Source organism: Oncorhynchus mykiss, chromosome 6 (genome assembly GCF_013265735.2).
Source record: "Oncorhynchus mykiss isolate Arlee chromosome 6, USDA_OmykA_1.1, whole genome shotgun sequence".
Taxonomy (NCBI): Eukaryota; Metazoa; Chordata; class Actinopteri; order Salmoniformes; family Salmonidae; genus Oncorhynchus; species Oncorhynchus mykiss.
Genome location: NC_048570.1, coordinates 12,604,013 through 12,622,474, shown reverse-complemented (window position 1 = coordinate 12,622,474; position 18,462 = coordinate 12,604,013). Strand labels below are relative to the sequence as shown.

At 45.3% G+C, this 18,462-nt stretch overlaps 1 protein-coding gene across 7 annotated transcripts in view; it reads left to right on the top strand.

Annotated features, from left to right (window-relative positions):
* rtkn (rhotekin) overlaps positions 1-18,462 on the top strand; it is a 114,767-nt gene that overhangs the window by 81,352 nt on the left and 14,953 nt on the right. For all 7 annotated transcript variants that reach the window (XM_021605286.2, XM_021605284.2, XM_021605282.2 and 4 more), the window contains exons 2-3: positions 15,993-16,192; positions 16,359-16,420. In XM_021605286.2, the coding sequence (XP_021460961.2) occupies positions 15,993-16,192; positions 16,359-16,420 (262 nt within the window). The remainder of the gene's footprint in view (positions 1-15,992; positions 16,193-16,358; positions 16,421-18,462) is intronic.

The following is an 18,462-nucleotide window of genomic DNA, read 5'->3' as shown; positions in this document are numbered from 1 at the left end:
GGTGACATTGAAGGCATGCTAGATTATTCTCTACAAATGGACATTAGTCAAAGACACACACATTCTTTGCCTGTGGCATAGCTCTCATCTGGTTGGGTCACAGGGTAGATGGGGTGTGGTTTGGGATGTTCTGTGGGACATTAGGAGACATTGTCTTTCAACTTCTGAGAAGTGGGACATTGCAGCTACTGTGCTTTTTAATGACGTTTCAGTCATCAATACATTTCCAGACTGTGGAGAGCTGCTGTAGATGCCTTGTGCTTCTGTCAGAGTATTATAGCAGTGGCCTGAATCTCTGTCCATTTCTCTTGTACCACACTGACTTTGATACAGGACAAGATCACCTGTATTTGGACCTGTCTTATCATATACAATCTCAATGTCAACTTGTGTTGTTCTATGTGCTGGGCTCCAGGCACATGCCAGCATCACTGAAGCACTGCTGCAGCAGACAGAAATGTTTGGGCTTGAGGGTGTGTGACCGCTCTTATGAGGACTGTCTAGGACTCCTTCCTGTTGTGTGTGTGTGCATGTTTTGTTGCCTATACGGATTCGTTGTAGTCTAATATGAAAAAAGTCACTTGCGTTGTGACACAGAGGCTGCTACAGCCAGTCTCTCTTTTATATATTTTAATTCTAGGAATCTCTCTACATCTCCATTCGCTGTCATTACTAGTCACAGAGACAGACATACTCTTATCATTAAATGTAAAAAGGTCATCATGCTAGTTTCAGTAGAGATCTCTTTTTGCGTTAGTGTAATGACAGGCCTACCGTCTGTGTACGTGTGATTCCTCTGCTTTCCACAATCAATATAGTCACTGCAGAGGAGCAGAATGCAGTAACATCCTGTCTCTCTCTCTCTCGCTCTCTCGCTCTCTGCTCGGCTTCAGCTGTAAAGGTCAGGACATGTTTCCTCTGTCTTTCACATATCTGTCATTGTGACTGCCTCTGGCCACCCAGGCCAGCGCAATATCATGGCTCCTGTCCTGGGGGTTAAGGACCGTGACACAGGTATGATGTTGTAGGACTCCTGTCCTGGGGGTTTAGGACTGTGACACAGGTATGATGTTGTAGGACTCCTGTCCTGGGGGTTAAGGACTGTGACACAGGTATGATGTTGTAGGACTCCTGTCCTGGGGGTTAAGGACCATGACACGGGTATGATGTTGTAGGACTCCTGTCCTGGGGGTTTAGGACTGTGACACAGGTCTGATGTTTGTAGGACTCCTGTCCTGGGTGTTAAGGACTGTGACACAGGTATGATGTTGTAGGACTCCTGTCCTGGGGGTTAAGGACCGTGACACGGGTATGATGTTGTAGGACTCCCAATTCTCTAGTCGGCACGAGCTAATAGGGGCCATTTCTCTTTGTGTGTGTGTGTGTGTGTGTGTGTCCTTGAAGTTATTCTCGAAGTGAGAACCAGAGAGAAGGAGGTGAAGTGAGAGATTTTGGGCCCAGTGATCCCTATCTTCTCCAGCAGGTGACATATTTTATTTTTTTCGCTCACCAAGCCTGGAGTTTTTGTATGGCTTATTTGCTACGTGTGGCTTATTTGATTAATGATTAGGTTCTTACGAGCGTACTGATGTAATTAGGACACATGACATCCTGGCAACTTTGTGAAGAAAAAACAAATATAGGAGTTGTCTGGTCATCACTAGTTACCACAGCCACAGTCATAAACCTTGCCTATTTCTGCCATTTTTCTTCTCAAAATGTGATTTTAACCACACTGCTAACCTTATGTCTAACCTTAAATTAAGAAAAAAAAAAGCTAAATATTTGTTTTCATGAATTTTTAAGATACAGATTTGTAAACTTTGGCTGTGGTAAGTAGTGTAAACCCCTTGTGCCTTTTCTTCACATGCGTTATCTGGCCTCTCATTGGCTCGAGTGGTCCCACCTTATCTTGCCTCCTACCGAGGGCCTTCGTCTTTGAAGACACTGCTTTTCGTTGTTAGAGCGGCCACTACAGTATCGGGTCAATGTAATTTATCAACTCATGCTGCCAAACATACCCTTGTAAAACTGACCATCCTACCAATCCTCGACTTTGGCGATGTAATTTACAAAATAGCCTCCAATACCCTACTCAACAAACTGGATGCAGTCTATCACAGTGCAATCCGTTTTGTCACCAAAGCCCCATACACTACCCACCATTGCGACCTGTACGCTCTCGTTGGCTGGCCCTCGCTTCATACTCGTCGCCAAACCCACTGGCTCCATGTCATCTACAAGACCCTGCTAGGTAAAGTCCCCCCTTATCTCAGCTCGCTGGTCACCATAGCATCTCCCACCTGTAGCACACGCTCCAGCAGGTATATCTCTCTAGTCACCCCCAAAACCAATTCTTTCTTTGGCCGCCTCTCTTTCCAGTTCTCTGCTGCCAATGACTGGAACGAACTACAAAAATCTCTGAAACTGGAAACACTTATCTCCCTCACTAGCTTTAAGCACCAACTGTCAGAGCAGCTCACAGATTACTGCACCTGTACATAGCCCACATATAATTTAGCCCTATCAACTACCTCTTTCACAACTGTATTTAATTTATTTATTTTGCTCCTTTGCACCCCATTATTTTTATTTCTACTTTGCACATTCTTCCATTGCAAAACTACCATTCCAGTGTTTTACTTGCTATATTGTATTTACCTTGCCACCAAGGCCTTTTTTGCCTTTACCTCCCTTCTCACCTCATTTGCTCACATTGTATATAGACTTGTTTATACTTTATTATTGACTGTATGTTTGTTTTACTCCATGTGTAACTCTGTGTTGTTGTATCTGTCGAACTGCTTTGCTTTATCTTGGCCAGGTCGCAATTGTAAATGAGAACTTGTTCTCAACTTGCCTACCTGGTTAAATAAAGGTAAAATAAATAAATAAATAAAAAATCTGTGAGAACCGAGCCACACACATTCCACATGCTCAGTCAATAGTGTACCCTTTTTACCTCACATTCAGACATAAAATGCATACTTTACTCCTTTACGCTGAAGTTGGAGACTTTTATCTCCCTCACCAACTTTAAACATCTGCTATCTGAGCAGCTAACCGATCGCTGCAGCTGTACATATTCCATCGGTAAATAGCCCACCCTATTTACCTACCTCATCCCCATACTGTTTTTATTTATTAACTTTTCTGCTCTTTTGCACACCAGTATATCTACCTGCACATGACCATCTGATCATTTATCACTCCAGTGTTAATCTGCATAATTGTAATTATTTGCCTACCTCCTCATGCCTTTTGCACACAATGTATATAGACTCTTTTTTTATTTTTTCTACTGTGTTATTGACTTGTTTATTCCATGTGTAACTCTGTGTTGTTGTCTGTTCACACTGCTATGCTTTATCTTGGCCAGGTCGCAGTTGTAAATGAGAACTTGTTCTCAACTAGCCTACCTGGTTAAATAAAGGTGAAATAAAAAAATAAATACAATTTAGTTCTCTCTGTCCCGACTTGTTTTTAGAAGCGGCGAATCATTCTGGTTGGTTTTTCTTGATGAGCTGCAGGGTGCCTCCTACGAGCCTGTTGAGAGAGGAGATGTGGAAGAGGGATGGAGGAGAGATGGAGAGCAGTATATTAGACAGTCAAAGTGATGGATTTCTCTGCAGGGGATAGATTTATGTGTATGTAGATAGACTCCAGCAGCCAGACAGGTAATTCAGTGTGGCAGGCATCTCTCGCAGCAGACAGGTACCAGTCAGTCATTTATATAGTCTGTCAGGCCCTCGTATGGCCTACCTGTTTAGTGGGAGAACAGTTCACAATGATCCGTGTTACACTGCTCTATGTCTGATTGAAAGGTGTGTGTGTTTTACCACAGTCCACACCTACAGTGGGGCAAAAAAGTATTTAGTCAGCCACCAATTGTGCAAGTTCTCCCACTTAAAAAGATGAGAGGCCTGTAATTTTCACCATAGGTACACTTCAACTATGACAGACAAAATGAGAAAAAAAATCCCACTTAAAAAGATGAGAGGCCTGTAATTTTCACCATAGGTACAATTCAACTATGACAGACAAAATGAGAAAAAAATATCCAGAAAATCACATTGTAGGTTTATAATGAATTTATTTGCAAATTATGGTGGAAAATAAGTATTTGGTCAATAACAAAAGTTTATCTCAATACTTTATATACCCTTTGTTGGCAATGACAGAGGTCAAACGTTTTCTGTAAGTCTTCACAAGGTTTTCACACACTGTTGCTGGTATTTTGGCCCATTCCTCCATGCAGAGCTCCTCTAGAGCAGTGATGTTTTGGGGCTGTTGCTGGGCAACACAGACTTTCAACTCCCTCCAAATATTTTCTATGGGGTTGACATCTGGAGACTGGCTAGTCCACTCCAGGACCTTGAAATGCTTCTTACGAAGCCACTCCTTTGTTGCCCGTGCGGTGTTTTTGGGATCATTGTCATGCTGAAAGACCCAGCCACGTTTCATCTTCAATGCCCTTGCGGATGGAAGGAGGTTTTCACTGAAAATCTCACGATACATGGCCCTATTCATTCTTCCCTTTACACGGATCAGTCGTCCTGGTCCCTTTGCAGAAAAACAGCCCCAAGGCATGATGTTTCCACCCCCATGCTTCACAGTAGGTATGGTGTTCTTTGGATGCAACTCAGCACTCTTTGTCCTCCAAACACGACGAGTTGAGTTTTTACCAAAAAGTTATATTTTGGTTTCATCTGACCATATGACATTCTCCCAATCTTCTTCTGGATCATCCAAATGCTCTCTAGCAAACTTCAGACGGGCCTGGACAGGTATTGGCTTAAGCAGGAGGACACGTCTGGCACTGCAGGATTTGAGTCCCTGGCGGCGTAGTGTGTTACTGATGGTAGGCTTTGTTACTTTGGTCCCAGCTTTCTGCAGGTCATTCACTAGGTCCCCCCACGTGGTTCTGGGATTTTTGCTCACCGTTCTTGTGATCATTTTGACCCCACTGGGTGAGATCTTGCGTGGAGCCCCAGATCGAGGGAGATTATCAGTGGTCTTGTATGTCTTCCATTTCCTAATAATTGCTCCCACAGTTGATTTCTTCAAACCAAGCTGCTTACCTATTGCAGATTCAGTCTTCCCAGGTCTACAATTTTGTTTCTGGTGTCCTTTGACAGCTCTTTGGTCTTGGCCATAGTGGAGTTTGGAGTGTGACTGTTTGAGGTTGTGGACAGGTGTCTTTTATACTGATAACAAGTTCAAACGGGTGCCATTAATACAGGTAACGAGTGGAGGACAGGGGAGCCTCTTAACTTCTTGCGTCGAGCAATCCCGTATCCGGGAGCGTAATCATAGCCTCAAGCTCATTACCATAACGCAACGTTAACTATTCATGAAAATCGCAAATGAAATGAAATAAATATATTGGCTCACAAGCTTAGCCTTTTGTTAACAACACTGTCATCTCAGATTTTCAAAATATGCTTTTCAACCATAGCTACACAAGCATTTGTGTAAGAGTATTGATAGCTAGCATAGCATTAAGCCTAGCATTCAGCAGGCAACATTTTCACAAAAACAAGAAAAGCATTCAAATAAAATCATTTACCTTTGAAGAACTTCAGATGTTTTCAATGAGGAGACTCTCAGTTAGATAGCAAATGTTCAGTTTTTCCAAAAATATTATTTGTGTAGGAGAAATCGCTCCGTTTTGTTCATCACGTTTGGCTAAGAAAAACCCCCGAAAATTCAGTCATTACAACGCCAAACTTTTTTCAAAATTAACTCCATAATATCGACAGAAACATGGCAAACGTTGTTTAGAATCAATCCTCAAGGTGTAAGTAAGTCATTCGTGGCAGTTGGGTTTCTCCTCTGAAGCAAATGGAAAAATGCAGCTGGAGATTACGCAATAATTGCAACGGAGGACACCAAGCGAGCACCTGGTAAATGTAGTCTCTTATGGTCAATCTTCCAATGATATGCCTACAAATACGTCACAATGCTGCAGACACCTTGGGGAAACGACAGAAAGTGTAGGCTCATTCCTTGCGCATTCACAGCCATATAAGGAGACATTGGAACACAGTGCCTTCAAAATCTGGGGCATTTCCTGTTTGAAATTTCATCTTGGTTTCGCCTGTAGCATCAGTTCTGTGGCACTCACAGATAATATCTTTGCAGTTTTGGAAACGTCAGAGTGTTTTCTTTCCAAAGCTGTCAATTATATGCATAGTCAAGCATCTTTTCGTGACAAAATATCTTGTTTAAAACGGGAATGTTTTTTTTATCCAAAAATTAAAAGAGCACCCCCTATATCGAAGAAGTTAAAGAAGAAGTTACAGGTCTGTGAGAGCCAGAAATCTTGCTTGTTTGTAGGTGACCAAATACTTATTTTCCACCATAATTTGCAAATAAATTCATAAAAAATCCTACAATGTGATTTTCTGGATTTTTGTTCTCATTTTGTCTGTCATGTACCTATGATGAAAATTACAGGCCTCTCATCTTTTTAAGTGGGAGAACTTGCACAATTGGTGGCTGACTAAATACTTTTTTGCCCCACTGTAATCAACCAACCATGTTCAATGTTAGTTAGCTAGCTAGCTAACATTAGTCATTAACTAGCAATGCAAATAGCTCTGAGATACAAACGTTAGCTAGCTAACAGTACGCTTTAACTTGAAATTAAAATGACGTTCTGACAAAATTAGAAATATATAATATATGAACATTTTGCTAGTTAGGCTCTCTTACCCAAATACATAGATGGACGCTTCTCCCTCTCTGTCATGGATGCCATGGTTGCCCTTAGTTTGAAAATGTAATCCGAAGACAGGTCTTTTATACAACAGCCTTCTGTGTTCTCTTTTCGACTCCCTCTTCATATTTGCAATCAAATGACAGAATTTTCTCCAATTCCACTGGGCATGCCACTGATTTCAAAACTCGTTCCTCCGGTAAGTGGAGAGCAACACTTTTGCATTTCTACTACGTGATATCTTTTATTTTTTTTAAAGCCACGTTAAAAAGGATTACCTACACATACTGACCAGCTCACGTTATAGACAGAAGTGTGCTACATGGCTGACCAATCCGAACTCATCTCCTGGGAAGGCCAGCCCATCCATTATCTCAGGCAATCATGGCTAGCGGGAAGGTTCTTGACTTTTTCCGTGGCTCAACCAACTAGGCTTGTAATATAAACAATGTATTCGTATTTACAGGTGGCATACAAGTTTGTTAATAAGGCTCTCCTGTGAAGTAGTGACGCGTGACATATGCCTAGTTTCCTGAAACGAGTCACATATGATGATGAACACTGTCCCCTCAATGTCCCATGAGGCTCAGTTGGTAGAGCATGGCGCTTGCAATGCCAGGTTTGTGGGTTTGATTCCCACAGGGGACCAGTATGGGGAAAAAAAGTCTGAAAACGTATGAACTCACATCTGTACTGTAAGTCGTTCTGGATAAGAACGTCTGCTAAATGATGTAAATGTAATGATATGACAAGGTGGCAGAGCCAATGGTCCTGCTCACAGCATCACCACAAGCATCTTCTACTTGCTATCTACTTCTGTGTGTGTGTGTGTGTGTGTTCTAAATAAGGCAGCAGCAGTGACGTTAAGTCAGGGTGTGTTTGTTTTCGTTTGGTGTGTTTGTGTATGCATGTTTTGGATGTGTGGTCTATGTGTGTAGTCACCCAGGGTCCAAGGTCCCCCTGCAATGTCTGCTGGAAGTCTATATTAGGGGAAGGTTAGAGTGGAAGGGTTAGGGGGGGGGGGGGAGTTTAAGGGCCAGCTATGCCAGCTCATCTGATTAGCCCTGATTTCCTCATCCAGCTTCAGACACAGAAAAGCCCTGGATTAGAGAGTGCCACGCAGCCACCAGCAGTGTGGGTGTGACTGTGTGTGGGGTGTATGTGTGTGTGTGTACAGGCACCACAAGTGGGGTCTATCTCTTTCTGGCACACCATGTCCTCTCCCCCTCATCCCTCCTCTCTTCTACAGCAGATTCCTCTCTCTGCATTGTATCTGTCTGTCTCTCGCTCTGTCTCTCTCGCTCCGTCTTTCTTCAATTGAATTCCAGGATGAAGAGAAGAATCAAAAAGGTCTCGTTGAGAGAGATCATAGGAGACTTTGATCAGGGTCTTACCTAGACCTATCTTAACAGTTACTCTCTTTTCTCTTTCGTTAGCTTACAAGAAAAGCCAGCTAATCAGTTAACGAGCCAGCGCTCTGAACATGTGTAGTAGTTTGTGGCTTTGTTCCAACCTACAATATAACACTGGCCTTTTCTACTGTCTATTATGCTTGTGTGTGTATAGGCGCCCTGCTCTGCATAATGGTTTTGTGTGTAATTAATTTCCTCTTGCAGCTCCCGGACAGTCAGTTCTGCCAATCATTCTCATTCGAGTTTTTCCCATTCCTTTTAGATTGGCAGACGATGGAATGTAGTGGAGTTAGGGCTGGGCGATATGGCCCAAATATCATATTTAAATATAACCTTTATTTAACTAGGCAAGTCAGTTAAGAACACATTCTTATTTACAATGATGGCCTACCGGGGCACAGTGGGTTAAAACCTCTATAGGATTGGTGGGTCCCCCTTCGGGACGGTTGAGCTAGCGTAGGCTGTGATTAGCATGAGGTTGTAAGTAACAAGAACATTTTCCAGGACATAGACATATCTGATTATTGGCAGAAAGCTTAAATGATTGTTAATCTAACTGCACTGTCCAATTTACAGTAGCTATTAATTACAGTGAAAGAATACCATGCTATTGTTTGAGGAGAGTGCACAGTTATGAACTTGAAAAGTTATTAATTAACCAATTAGGCACATTTGGGAATTCTTGATACAAAATTTTGAACAGAGAAACGATAGTTAATTGGATCCGTCTGGAATAATACATTAAGGCCCTTCTCTTGCATTTCTTGCATGATGGTACAAAAAAAAATACAAAAAAACGCATGTTTTTTTCTTTGTATTCTCTTTTACCAGATCTGATGTGTTATATTCTCCTACATTCATTTCACATTTACACAAACTTCAAAGTGTTTCCTTTCAAATGGTGTCAAGAATATGCATATCCTTGCTTCAGGTCTTGAGCTCAGAATGTCATTTTAGACGATACTGGAGGTTTTAACTCTCTGAATGTGCACGCCAATGAATTAATTTGGTAAATTCAGTATCTTCTCAGATTAGCCTACTTATTTTAGTCACACCTTTAAAACCTGAGCCTTGAGGACACTTTATGAGGTACAAGTGGTACTAGCCCTGTGTAATTGATAACAAACCAAGCTAATCTCAGTTCATGAGGGTGAGTCTGCCAGAAGGTCTTAGTGAGTCTGTAAGCAGGGCTTGGCTTGGCTGCCAGTCTCTACTCTTAACGGATGAGCTTGTTGTTGTGAAGCTCTTAGGCACTTTCCTTTCACCATGGACGGGCTTGGTCTCTTCAAACTAAACCCTCACACACATGCAAATACACATTCACATAGGGCTGGGTGATATAGCCTGAAATCAGATTGTTGTATTATTATTGTTGTTTTTTACTCGTGGGCGATTCACAATATATATATATATATATATATATATATATATATAAGCAGTAATCTAATGAATTCAGGGCTTGTAAAGTGACATCTAGGCTAAATATAAACCTTCCACAACCATCAGACCCACTAATAATGGCATTATTTCATCAAAATTGTTTAACCTGCTTATTTGTAGTAATCACTGATCTGGCTTTCAAGTCTGTCTATAAAAATGACATTTTGGTGCCAAATTTAACCAGAATTATGGACAATGCACATTGGTTAATAATCACCAACTTCTGGTTTCAGGCATGATAGAAAATGAACACAGGTCTCGTGAGTAGCCACATCATATTTATTTTTAAAGTCAAGCGAAAGATCTGTTCAACATTTTGGGAGTTGAGACATAAAAAGGGTATCGTTACAAATGTTAAGTTCTCCTCTATTACAGGAAAATCATGTGTGTCGGTTTCCATATGGCCGATTTTATGTCGGACCAAACCTCAGATTCAAATAGCGAGTTGAAACTGTTTGGCGTCAGAGAGGAAGAAGTGATCTTTAGTCTCTTTGTTGTTGTGAGTGGCAGGGGAAGGAGCTTGGTGTCTGTGCAAGCGGGAAGGTGCACAGAAGAAGTGAAGGAGACGAGACCAAAAAAACAGAACGCTCATAAAACTGAAAAAAAAATACTCACCTTAATTCTTGCGACACCGACCGCGATAAAGGCATTTGAAACATCACGCTAAAACATTCCTACTCTCACACGCATGAACCCATGACCCCCACGACCCCCAGCTAGTAGTGTACTCTTTCATAGAGCTGGACCCATGGAAAGTTTGCTGATTCTCAACACTGGGGCCCCACAAGGGTGTGTTCTCAGCCCTCTCCTGTACTCCCTGTTCACCCATAACTGCGTGATCATGCACGCCTCCAACTCAATCATCAAGTTTGCAGACGACACTACAGTGGTAGGCTTGATTACAACGACGAGACGGCCTACAGGGAGGAGGTGAAGGCCCTCGGAGTGTGGTGTCAGGAAAATAACCTCTCACTCAATGTCAGCAAAACAAAAGAGATGATTGTGGACTTCAGGAAACAGCAGAGGGAACACCCCCCTATCCACATCGATGGGACAGTAGTGGAGAAGGTGGAAAGTTCCTGGACGTACACATCACGGACAAACTGAAATGGTCCACGCACACAGACAGTGTAGTGAAAAACACACAACAGCACCTCAGGAGGCTGAAAAAATGTGGCTTGTCACCAAAAACCCTCACTAACTTTTACAGGTGCACAATTGAGAGCATCCTGTTGGGCTGTATCACCGCCTGGTACAGCAACTACACCGCCCACAACCACAAGGCTCTCCAGAGGGTAGTGAGGTCTGCACAACACATCACCGGGGACAAACTACCTGCCCTCCAGGACACCTACACCATCCAATGTCACAGGAAGGCCAAAAAGATCATCAAGGACAACAACCACCCAAGCCCCTGCCTGTTCCCCCCGCTACCATCCAGAAGGCGAGGTCAGTACAGGTGCATCAAAGCTGGGACAGAGAGATTGAAAAACAGCTTCTTTCTCAAGGCCATCAGATTGTTAAACAGCCATCACTAACATAGAGAGGCGGCTGCCTACATACAGATTTGATATCATTGGCCATTTTAATAAATGGAACACTATTCATTTTAATAATGCCACTTTAAGAATGTTTACATATCTCACATTACTTATCTCATATGTATATATTGTGTACTGTATCCTTCACTATCTATTGCATCTTTACCGCTCTGTCACTGCTCATCCATATATTTTATACTTATATATTCTCATTCCATTCCTTTACTAGATTGTGCGTATTAGGTTTTGTTGTGGAATTGTTAGATATTACCTGTTATAAACTGCGGCACTGTCGGATCTAGAAGCATAAGCATTTCACTACACTCGCAATAACATCTGCTTACCATGTGTATGTGACCAATAAGATGTGATTTGAAATGACGTGAAATGAAGTTGATTCAACCAGTGTGTGTCTTGTGAGTTGTTTGTGGATAGTTTATTACATTTGCTGGTTCTGTTCAGTGCTATATGTATTGGGACAAAGCTTCTGGTTCTTCCACCATTAGACCACTGCAGATTTCGTTCAGGCCCTGGTGACTTCAGCACTCTGGCTGAAGACTGGGAAACACACTCAGACCGGAGGGAGAAGTCTGTGCCTTGGACAGGATCGTGGTTGAACTGCTTTGCCACTGCGTTGCTATCGTTAATGGAGGTACACAAATACCCCAACGAGGCATTTTTAAGGCATTAATTCTGCGCGGTTACAGGGTTAATTACAGGGCCAATTCTGTGTGGTTTCAGGGTCAATTCTGTGTGGTTACAGGGTCAATTCTGTGTGGTTACAGGGTCAATTCTGTGTGGTTACAGGGTCAATTCCGCGTGGTTACAGGGTCAATTCCGCGTGGTTACAGGGTCAATTCCGCGTGGTTACAGGGTCAATTCCGCGTGGTTACAGGGTCAATTCCGCGTGGTTACAGGGTCAATTCCGCCTGGTTACACGGTCAATTCCGCCTGTTTACAGGGTTAAAACAGAAACAACTCAAAGGGTTAAGTTTAGGTATTCACTCCAAGTGGTTATAATTAAAAACAACATGCTGTTACCACCAACCATCAACCATCAGGAGTTGGCGTTCAGTGCTGGGAAATCATTTTTATTGTTTCTGCAGAGGATGACATATATGATGTTCTCAGGACCTTATCAAACTCTCCTATTTTTAGTGATCAGGCTAAATGCCCCCCCATAGGGGCTACATCCATAGGGGCTACTTGGCCCATCCATAGGGGCTACTTGGCCCATCCATAGGGGCTACTTGGCCCATCCATAGGGGCTACTTGGCCCATCCATAGGGATAACTTGGCCCATCCATAGGGGCTACTTGGCCCATCCATAGGGGCTACTTGGCCCATCCATAGGGGCTACTTGGCCCATCCATAGGGGCTACTTGGCCCATCAATAGGGGCTACTTGGCCCATCCATAGGGGCTACTTGGCCCATCCATAGGGACTACTTGAAGAATCATGAGACCAACATCTAACTGGTAAAATGCATATGAAAGTGTACTTTAGGAGTACTCCAGGTAGAGCAACATTTTGTTGGTGGACAGTAACCGAAAAAGGTTGAGAACCACTGTCCTACTTGAACAAGCCATTGGTTTTGGGTGATTTTATTTTATTTTTTGTATATTTGCGTCTGGTGGAATTTGTGTTTGTGTGTATGTGTTAACCTATGCTATGTCTCTGTGTTTGTGTGTATGAGGGATGGATAGACGAACAAAGTCTGAGCCTGTTTCTTTGTGCATGTCTTGAAACTAGGGTGTGTGTGTTTGCAAGTGTATGTTTACGTGTGACAAGCTTGCGTGTGTATGTGAAGGAGAGAGAGAGAGAGCTCATGTGTTGTGTGTTAATGACAGTCTGCTGATGTGCGTTCCTCTCGCCCCCATGATCATATCCCACAGTTCCCTGGGGCCTCTCTTGGCCCTGCCCCTCCCTCTCCTGGCCCTCCTGGCCCTGCCCCTCCCTCCCTCCCTCTCCTGGCCCTGCCCCTCTCTCCCTCCCTCCCTCTCCTGGCCCTGCCCCTCGCTCCCTCCCTCCCTCTCCTGGCCCTGCCCCTCGCTCCCTCCCTCTCTCCCTCTCCTGGCCCTCCTGGCCCTGCCCCTCCCTCGCTCCCTCCCTCCCTCTCCTGGCCCTCCTGACCCTGCCCCTCCATCCCTCCCTCCCTCTCCTGGCCCTGCCCCTCGCTCCCTCCCTCCCTCCCTCTCCTGGCCCTGCCCCTCCCTCCCTCTCCTGGCCCTGCCCCTCCCTCCCTCCCTCCCTCCCTCCCTCCCTCCCTCCCTCCCTCCCTCCCTCCCTCCCTCCCTCCCTCCCTCCCTCCCTCCCTCTCTCTCCTGGCCCTGCCCCTCAATACCTCCCTCTCCTGGCCCTGCCCCTCAATACCTCCCTCTCCTGGCCCTGCCCCTCGCTCCCTCCCTCCCTCTCCTGGCCCTGCCCCTCACTCCCTCCCTCTCCTGGCCCTGCCCCTTACTCCCTCCCTCTCTCTCTCTCCTGGCCCTGCCCCTTACTCCCTCCCTCTCTCTCTCTCCTGGCCCTAACCCTCGCTCCCTCCCCCGCTCTCTCCCTCGCTCCTTCCCTCTCCTGCACCCTCCCCTCCCTCTCTTTCCCTCCCTCGCCCCCCCTCCCTCTCCTGGCCTTGCCCCTCCCTCGCTCCCTCCCTCCCCAGGTCCTGCCCCTCCCTCCCTCACTGCAGCCATGCTTTTGGTGTGGTAGCGAGGGAAAGCAGGAGAGAGAGAGAGAGAGGAAGGGATCTGGTGGAGTGGGCAGACACATAGTTGTGGCAGACTAATTGTGCCTGCCCACTCTACCCAAATCTTGCTCTCTATCTCTCTCCTGCTTTTCCCTAAGGTCTATCCTTCTCTTTATATTGTTCTCTATCCCCCTCTCTCTCTATCATCTCCCTCTCTGTCTCTCTCCTTGGTAAACTTTAAAAATATATACATATATTTAACCATTATTTAACTAGGCAAGTCAGTGAAGAACTAATTCTTATTTACAACGACGGCCTTAACAAGGCACACCTGTTTATTGAAATGCATTCCAGGTGACTACCTCATGAAGCTGGTTGAGAGAATGCCAAGAGTGTGCAAAGCTGCCATCAAGGCAAAGGGTGGCTACTTTGACGAATCTCAAATATAAAATATATTTTGATTTGTTTAACACTTTTTTTTGGTTACTACATGATTCCATATGTGTTATTTCATAGTTTTGATGTCTTCACTATTATTCTACAATGTAGAAAATACTAAAAATAAATGAAAAACCCTTGAACGAGTAGGTGTGCCCAAACTTTTGACTGTGTGACTGTGTGTGTGTGTGTGTGTGTGTGTACATATGACTTTTTGTTACTGTACAGCCTTATTCTAAAATGTATTAAATTGTTTTTTCCCCTCATCAATCTACACACAATACCCCATAATGACAAATCAAAAACAGTTTTTTAGACATTTTTGCTAATTAATTTAAAATAAAAACTTAAATCAGTTACATAAGTATTCAGACCCTTTTATCAGTACTTTGTTGAAGCACTTTTGGCAGCGATTACAACGTCAAGTCTTCTTGGGTATGACGCTACAAGCTTTGCACACCTGTATTTGGCGAGTTTCTCCCATTCTCCTCTGCAGATCCTCTCAAGCTCTGTCAGGTTGGATGGTTAGCGTCGCTGCACAGCTATTTTCAGGTTTCTCCAGAGATGTTCGATCGGGTTCAAGTCTGGGCTCTGGCTCGGCCATTCAAGGACATTCAGAGACTTGTCCTGATGCCACTTCTGTGTTGTCTTGGCTGTCTGCTTAGGCTCATTGTCTTGTTGGATGGTGAACCTTCGCTCCAGTCTGCGTTCCTAAGTGCTCTGGAGCAGGTTTTCATCAAGGATCTCTCTGTACTTTGCGCCTTCCATCTTTTCCTTGATCCTGACTAGTCTCCCTGCCACTGAAAAACATCCCCACAGCATGATGCTGCCGCCACCGTGCTTCACCGTAGGGATGGTGCCAGGTTTCCTCCAGACATGACGTTTGGCATTCAGGCCAAAGAGTTCAAGCTTGGTTTCATCAGACCAGAGAATTTTGTTTCTCTGGTGCCTTTCATGTGCCTTTTTACTGAGGAGTGGCTTCTGTCTGGCCACTCTACCACAAGGACATTATTGGTGGAGTCCTGCAGAGATGGTTGTCCTTCTGGAATATTTTCCCATCTCCACAGAGGAACTCAGGAGGTCTGTCAGAGTGAACATCGGGTTCTTGGTCACCTCCCTGACCAAGGCCCTTCTCCCCCGATTGCTCAGTTTGGCTGGGCGGCCAGCTCTTGGAAGAGTCTTGGTGTTTCCAAACTTCTTCCATTTAAGAATGATGGAGGCCACTCTGTTTTTGGTGACCAATGCTGCAGAAATGTTTTGGTACCCTTCCCCAGATCTGTGCCTCGACACAATCCTGTCACAGACAATTCCTTCGAACTCACGGCTTAGTTTTTGCTCTGAGATGCACTGTCAACTGTGGGATCTTATATAGACAGGTGTGTACGTTACATGATTAAGCATCTTGGTGTCTGCGTGCCGGAGGGGAGGCAGAAGGGTGTAAGTGTATTTACAGCTTCTTCCTGACTACTCTGTGCCCCGACTGACCCAAGCCTCAACGCACAGAGACACCAGAATGCTTTCAGGGATACACCCCACTAATGGGCCCACGAGACACACACACACACACACACACACACACACGTTTGCCCTCTTTCTCCCATAAACACAAACGCTCTTCTTCACAGTCATTGTCACATTTAAACTGAACTGTCACACTTACCCTCTTGTTACAGTCTCACTCCACACTCAAAGACCAACCCTGTTCCAATCAGTAAAATGTCCAAACCCATCTCTCCCTCCCTCTCTCTTTCTGCCTGCAGGACAGTAACATCCAGAAGAAAATAGACCATGAGATCCGGATGCGTGACGGGGCCTGTAAGCTGCTGGCTGCGTGCTCCCAGAGAGAACAGGCCCTGGAGGCCTCCAAGAGCCTGCTCACCTGCAACACCCGCATCATGGCCTACATGTCGGAGCTGCAGAGGATGAAGGAGGCCCAGGTCATGCAGAGGGTTGCACTAAGGTCAGAGGGCAAATGGGCAGGGCAAGGGGGCGGGGTAGGAAATTAGGTGCATAAATGGAGCTATACCCATAGGGTGAAGGGTTTAATGTGGTCTGAGTGGGCAATTGAGCAGGGTTTACAATTAGATTTTCCGTTGTTGTCATCCTCTTCTTTCTGTCTCTACTAGGTCATCGGACGCAGGGCCCACGGACGACAGACTACCCTGTAAAGGAAAGGTGGCCATCTCAGGTAGGCCCCGTGTGTGTGTGTGTGTGTGTGTGTGTGTGTGTGTGTGTGTACCTATGTAAAGGAAAGCTGCATGTCTACCCAATAGCAGAGCTTCATGTAGTCCACTTCATCAGGCCCTGACACCCTGTCTCATCTCCTATTATGCCATGCATATGCTGTCCGTCATGCTGAGGGGGGAGGGCTCATGATGATAAGCAAGATCGTCTCTGGGTCTCATAGCCACCCTCCAAGGAGGACCCCCCACTACGGAGGGGTGAGCGTATGTGGGTTATGGAAAGGGGTTCATTTAAAGGCTGAGTGTGGGATACGGGGTTAGGCTGAGTGAAAGGGGGGTTATAATGAGGGAGAAATGGTTTGGGGGGGAGAGAGAGGACTGGGTTTGGGGGGGAGAGAGAGGACTGGGTTTGGGGAGAGAGAGAGAGGACAGGGTTTGGGGGGGAGAGAGAGGACAGGGTTTGGGGGGGGAGAGAGGACTGGGTTTGGGGGGGGGGGAGAGGACTGGGTTTGGGGGGAGAGAGAGGACTGGGTTTGGGGGGAGAGAGAGGACTGGGTTTGGGGGGGAGAGAGAGGACTGGGTTTGGGGGGGAGAGAGAGGACTGGGTTTGGGGGGGAGAGGGAGGACTGGGTTTGGGGGGGAGAGAGAGGACTGGGTTTGGGGGGGAGAGGGAGGACTGGGTTTGGGGGGGAGAGAGAGGACTGGGTTTGGGGGGGAGAGGGAGGACTGGGTTTGGGGGGGAGAGGGAGGACTGGGTTTGGGGGGGAGAGGGAGGACTGGGTTTGGGGGGAGAGGGAGGACTGGGATTGGGGGGAGAGGGAGGACTGGGATTGGGGGGAGAGGGAGGACTGGGTTTGGGGGGAGTGGGGAGAGGGAGGACTGGATTTGTGGGGAGAGAAGGAATGGGTTTGGGGGAGAGAATGAATGGATTGGGGGAGGGAGGAATGGGTTTGGGGGGAGGGAGGATTGGGTTGAGGGGAGAGAAGGAATGGCTTGTGGGGAGAGAAGGAATGGGTTGGGGGAGGGGGAGAATGGGTTTGAGGGGAGAGGGAGGAATGGGTTTGAGGGGAGAGGGAGGAATGGGTTTGAGGGGAGAGGGAGGAATGGGTTTGAGGGGAGAGGGAGGAATGGGTTTGAGGGGAGAGGGAGGAATGGGTTTGAGGGGAGACGGAGGAATGGGTTTGAGGGGACAGGGAGGAATGGGTTTGGGGAGAGGGAGGAATGGGTTGGGGGAGAGGGAGGAATGGGTTTGGGGGGATAAGGAATGAAGGGTTGGGGGAGAGGGAGGAATGGGTTTGGGGGATAAGGGGTGAGGAGGGGGAGGGAACGAGGGGTGAGGATTTAAACATTTTATGGTTTAAAGAAATTATGCAAAAGAGGTTGCAAACAAGTTATGCTGCTCATCTAATTGGTTGACATATTGTCAATGGAGAAATGTTGTGACTAAACTTAACACAAAGAAAAATAACTTGTATTACCAAATAAAGATAAATGACATAAAGCACAATGGAAAAATACTTTGGAGTACCTTAAATGATATCATGGGCAGAAAACCCAATTATTCTCCATCGTTCATTGAAGGTGATGGTTTATTTATAACAAAACCTTTCGATATTGCCAATCATTTCAATGACTATTTCACTACAGAGTTGTTTATCAACGAAAAAAACAGAATATTATTCAATGGAAGCTTCTCTAACATCAGATATGTACAATGCGGTGTCCCTCAGGGCAGTTGCTTTGGAACGTTACTCTTCTCTATTTTTACAAATGATTTGCCACTGGTCTTACACAAAGCTAGAATGAGTATGTATGCGGCTGATTCCGCACTCTACATGTCAGCACCCAAAGCCAGTGAGCTCACAGTAATAATTCGATATTCAACTGATTATGCCAGTAGGCAGATTATGCAATAGTCATGTAAACACCTTATTCTACTTATATTAATCGGCGTACGGTCAAAATCTAAATAAACATCTGCTGATTAAAACACCTGGTTTTCTGGGCAATCTTTTGAATTATCATGACGTGTAAACATCTTAATGGG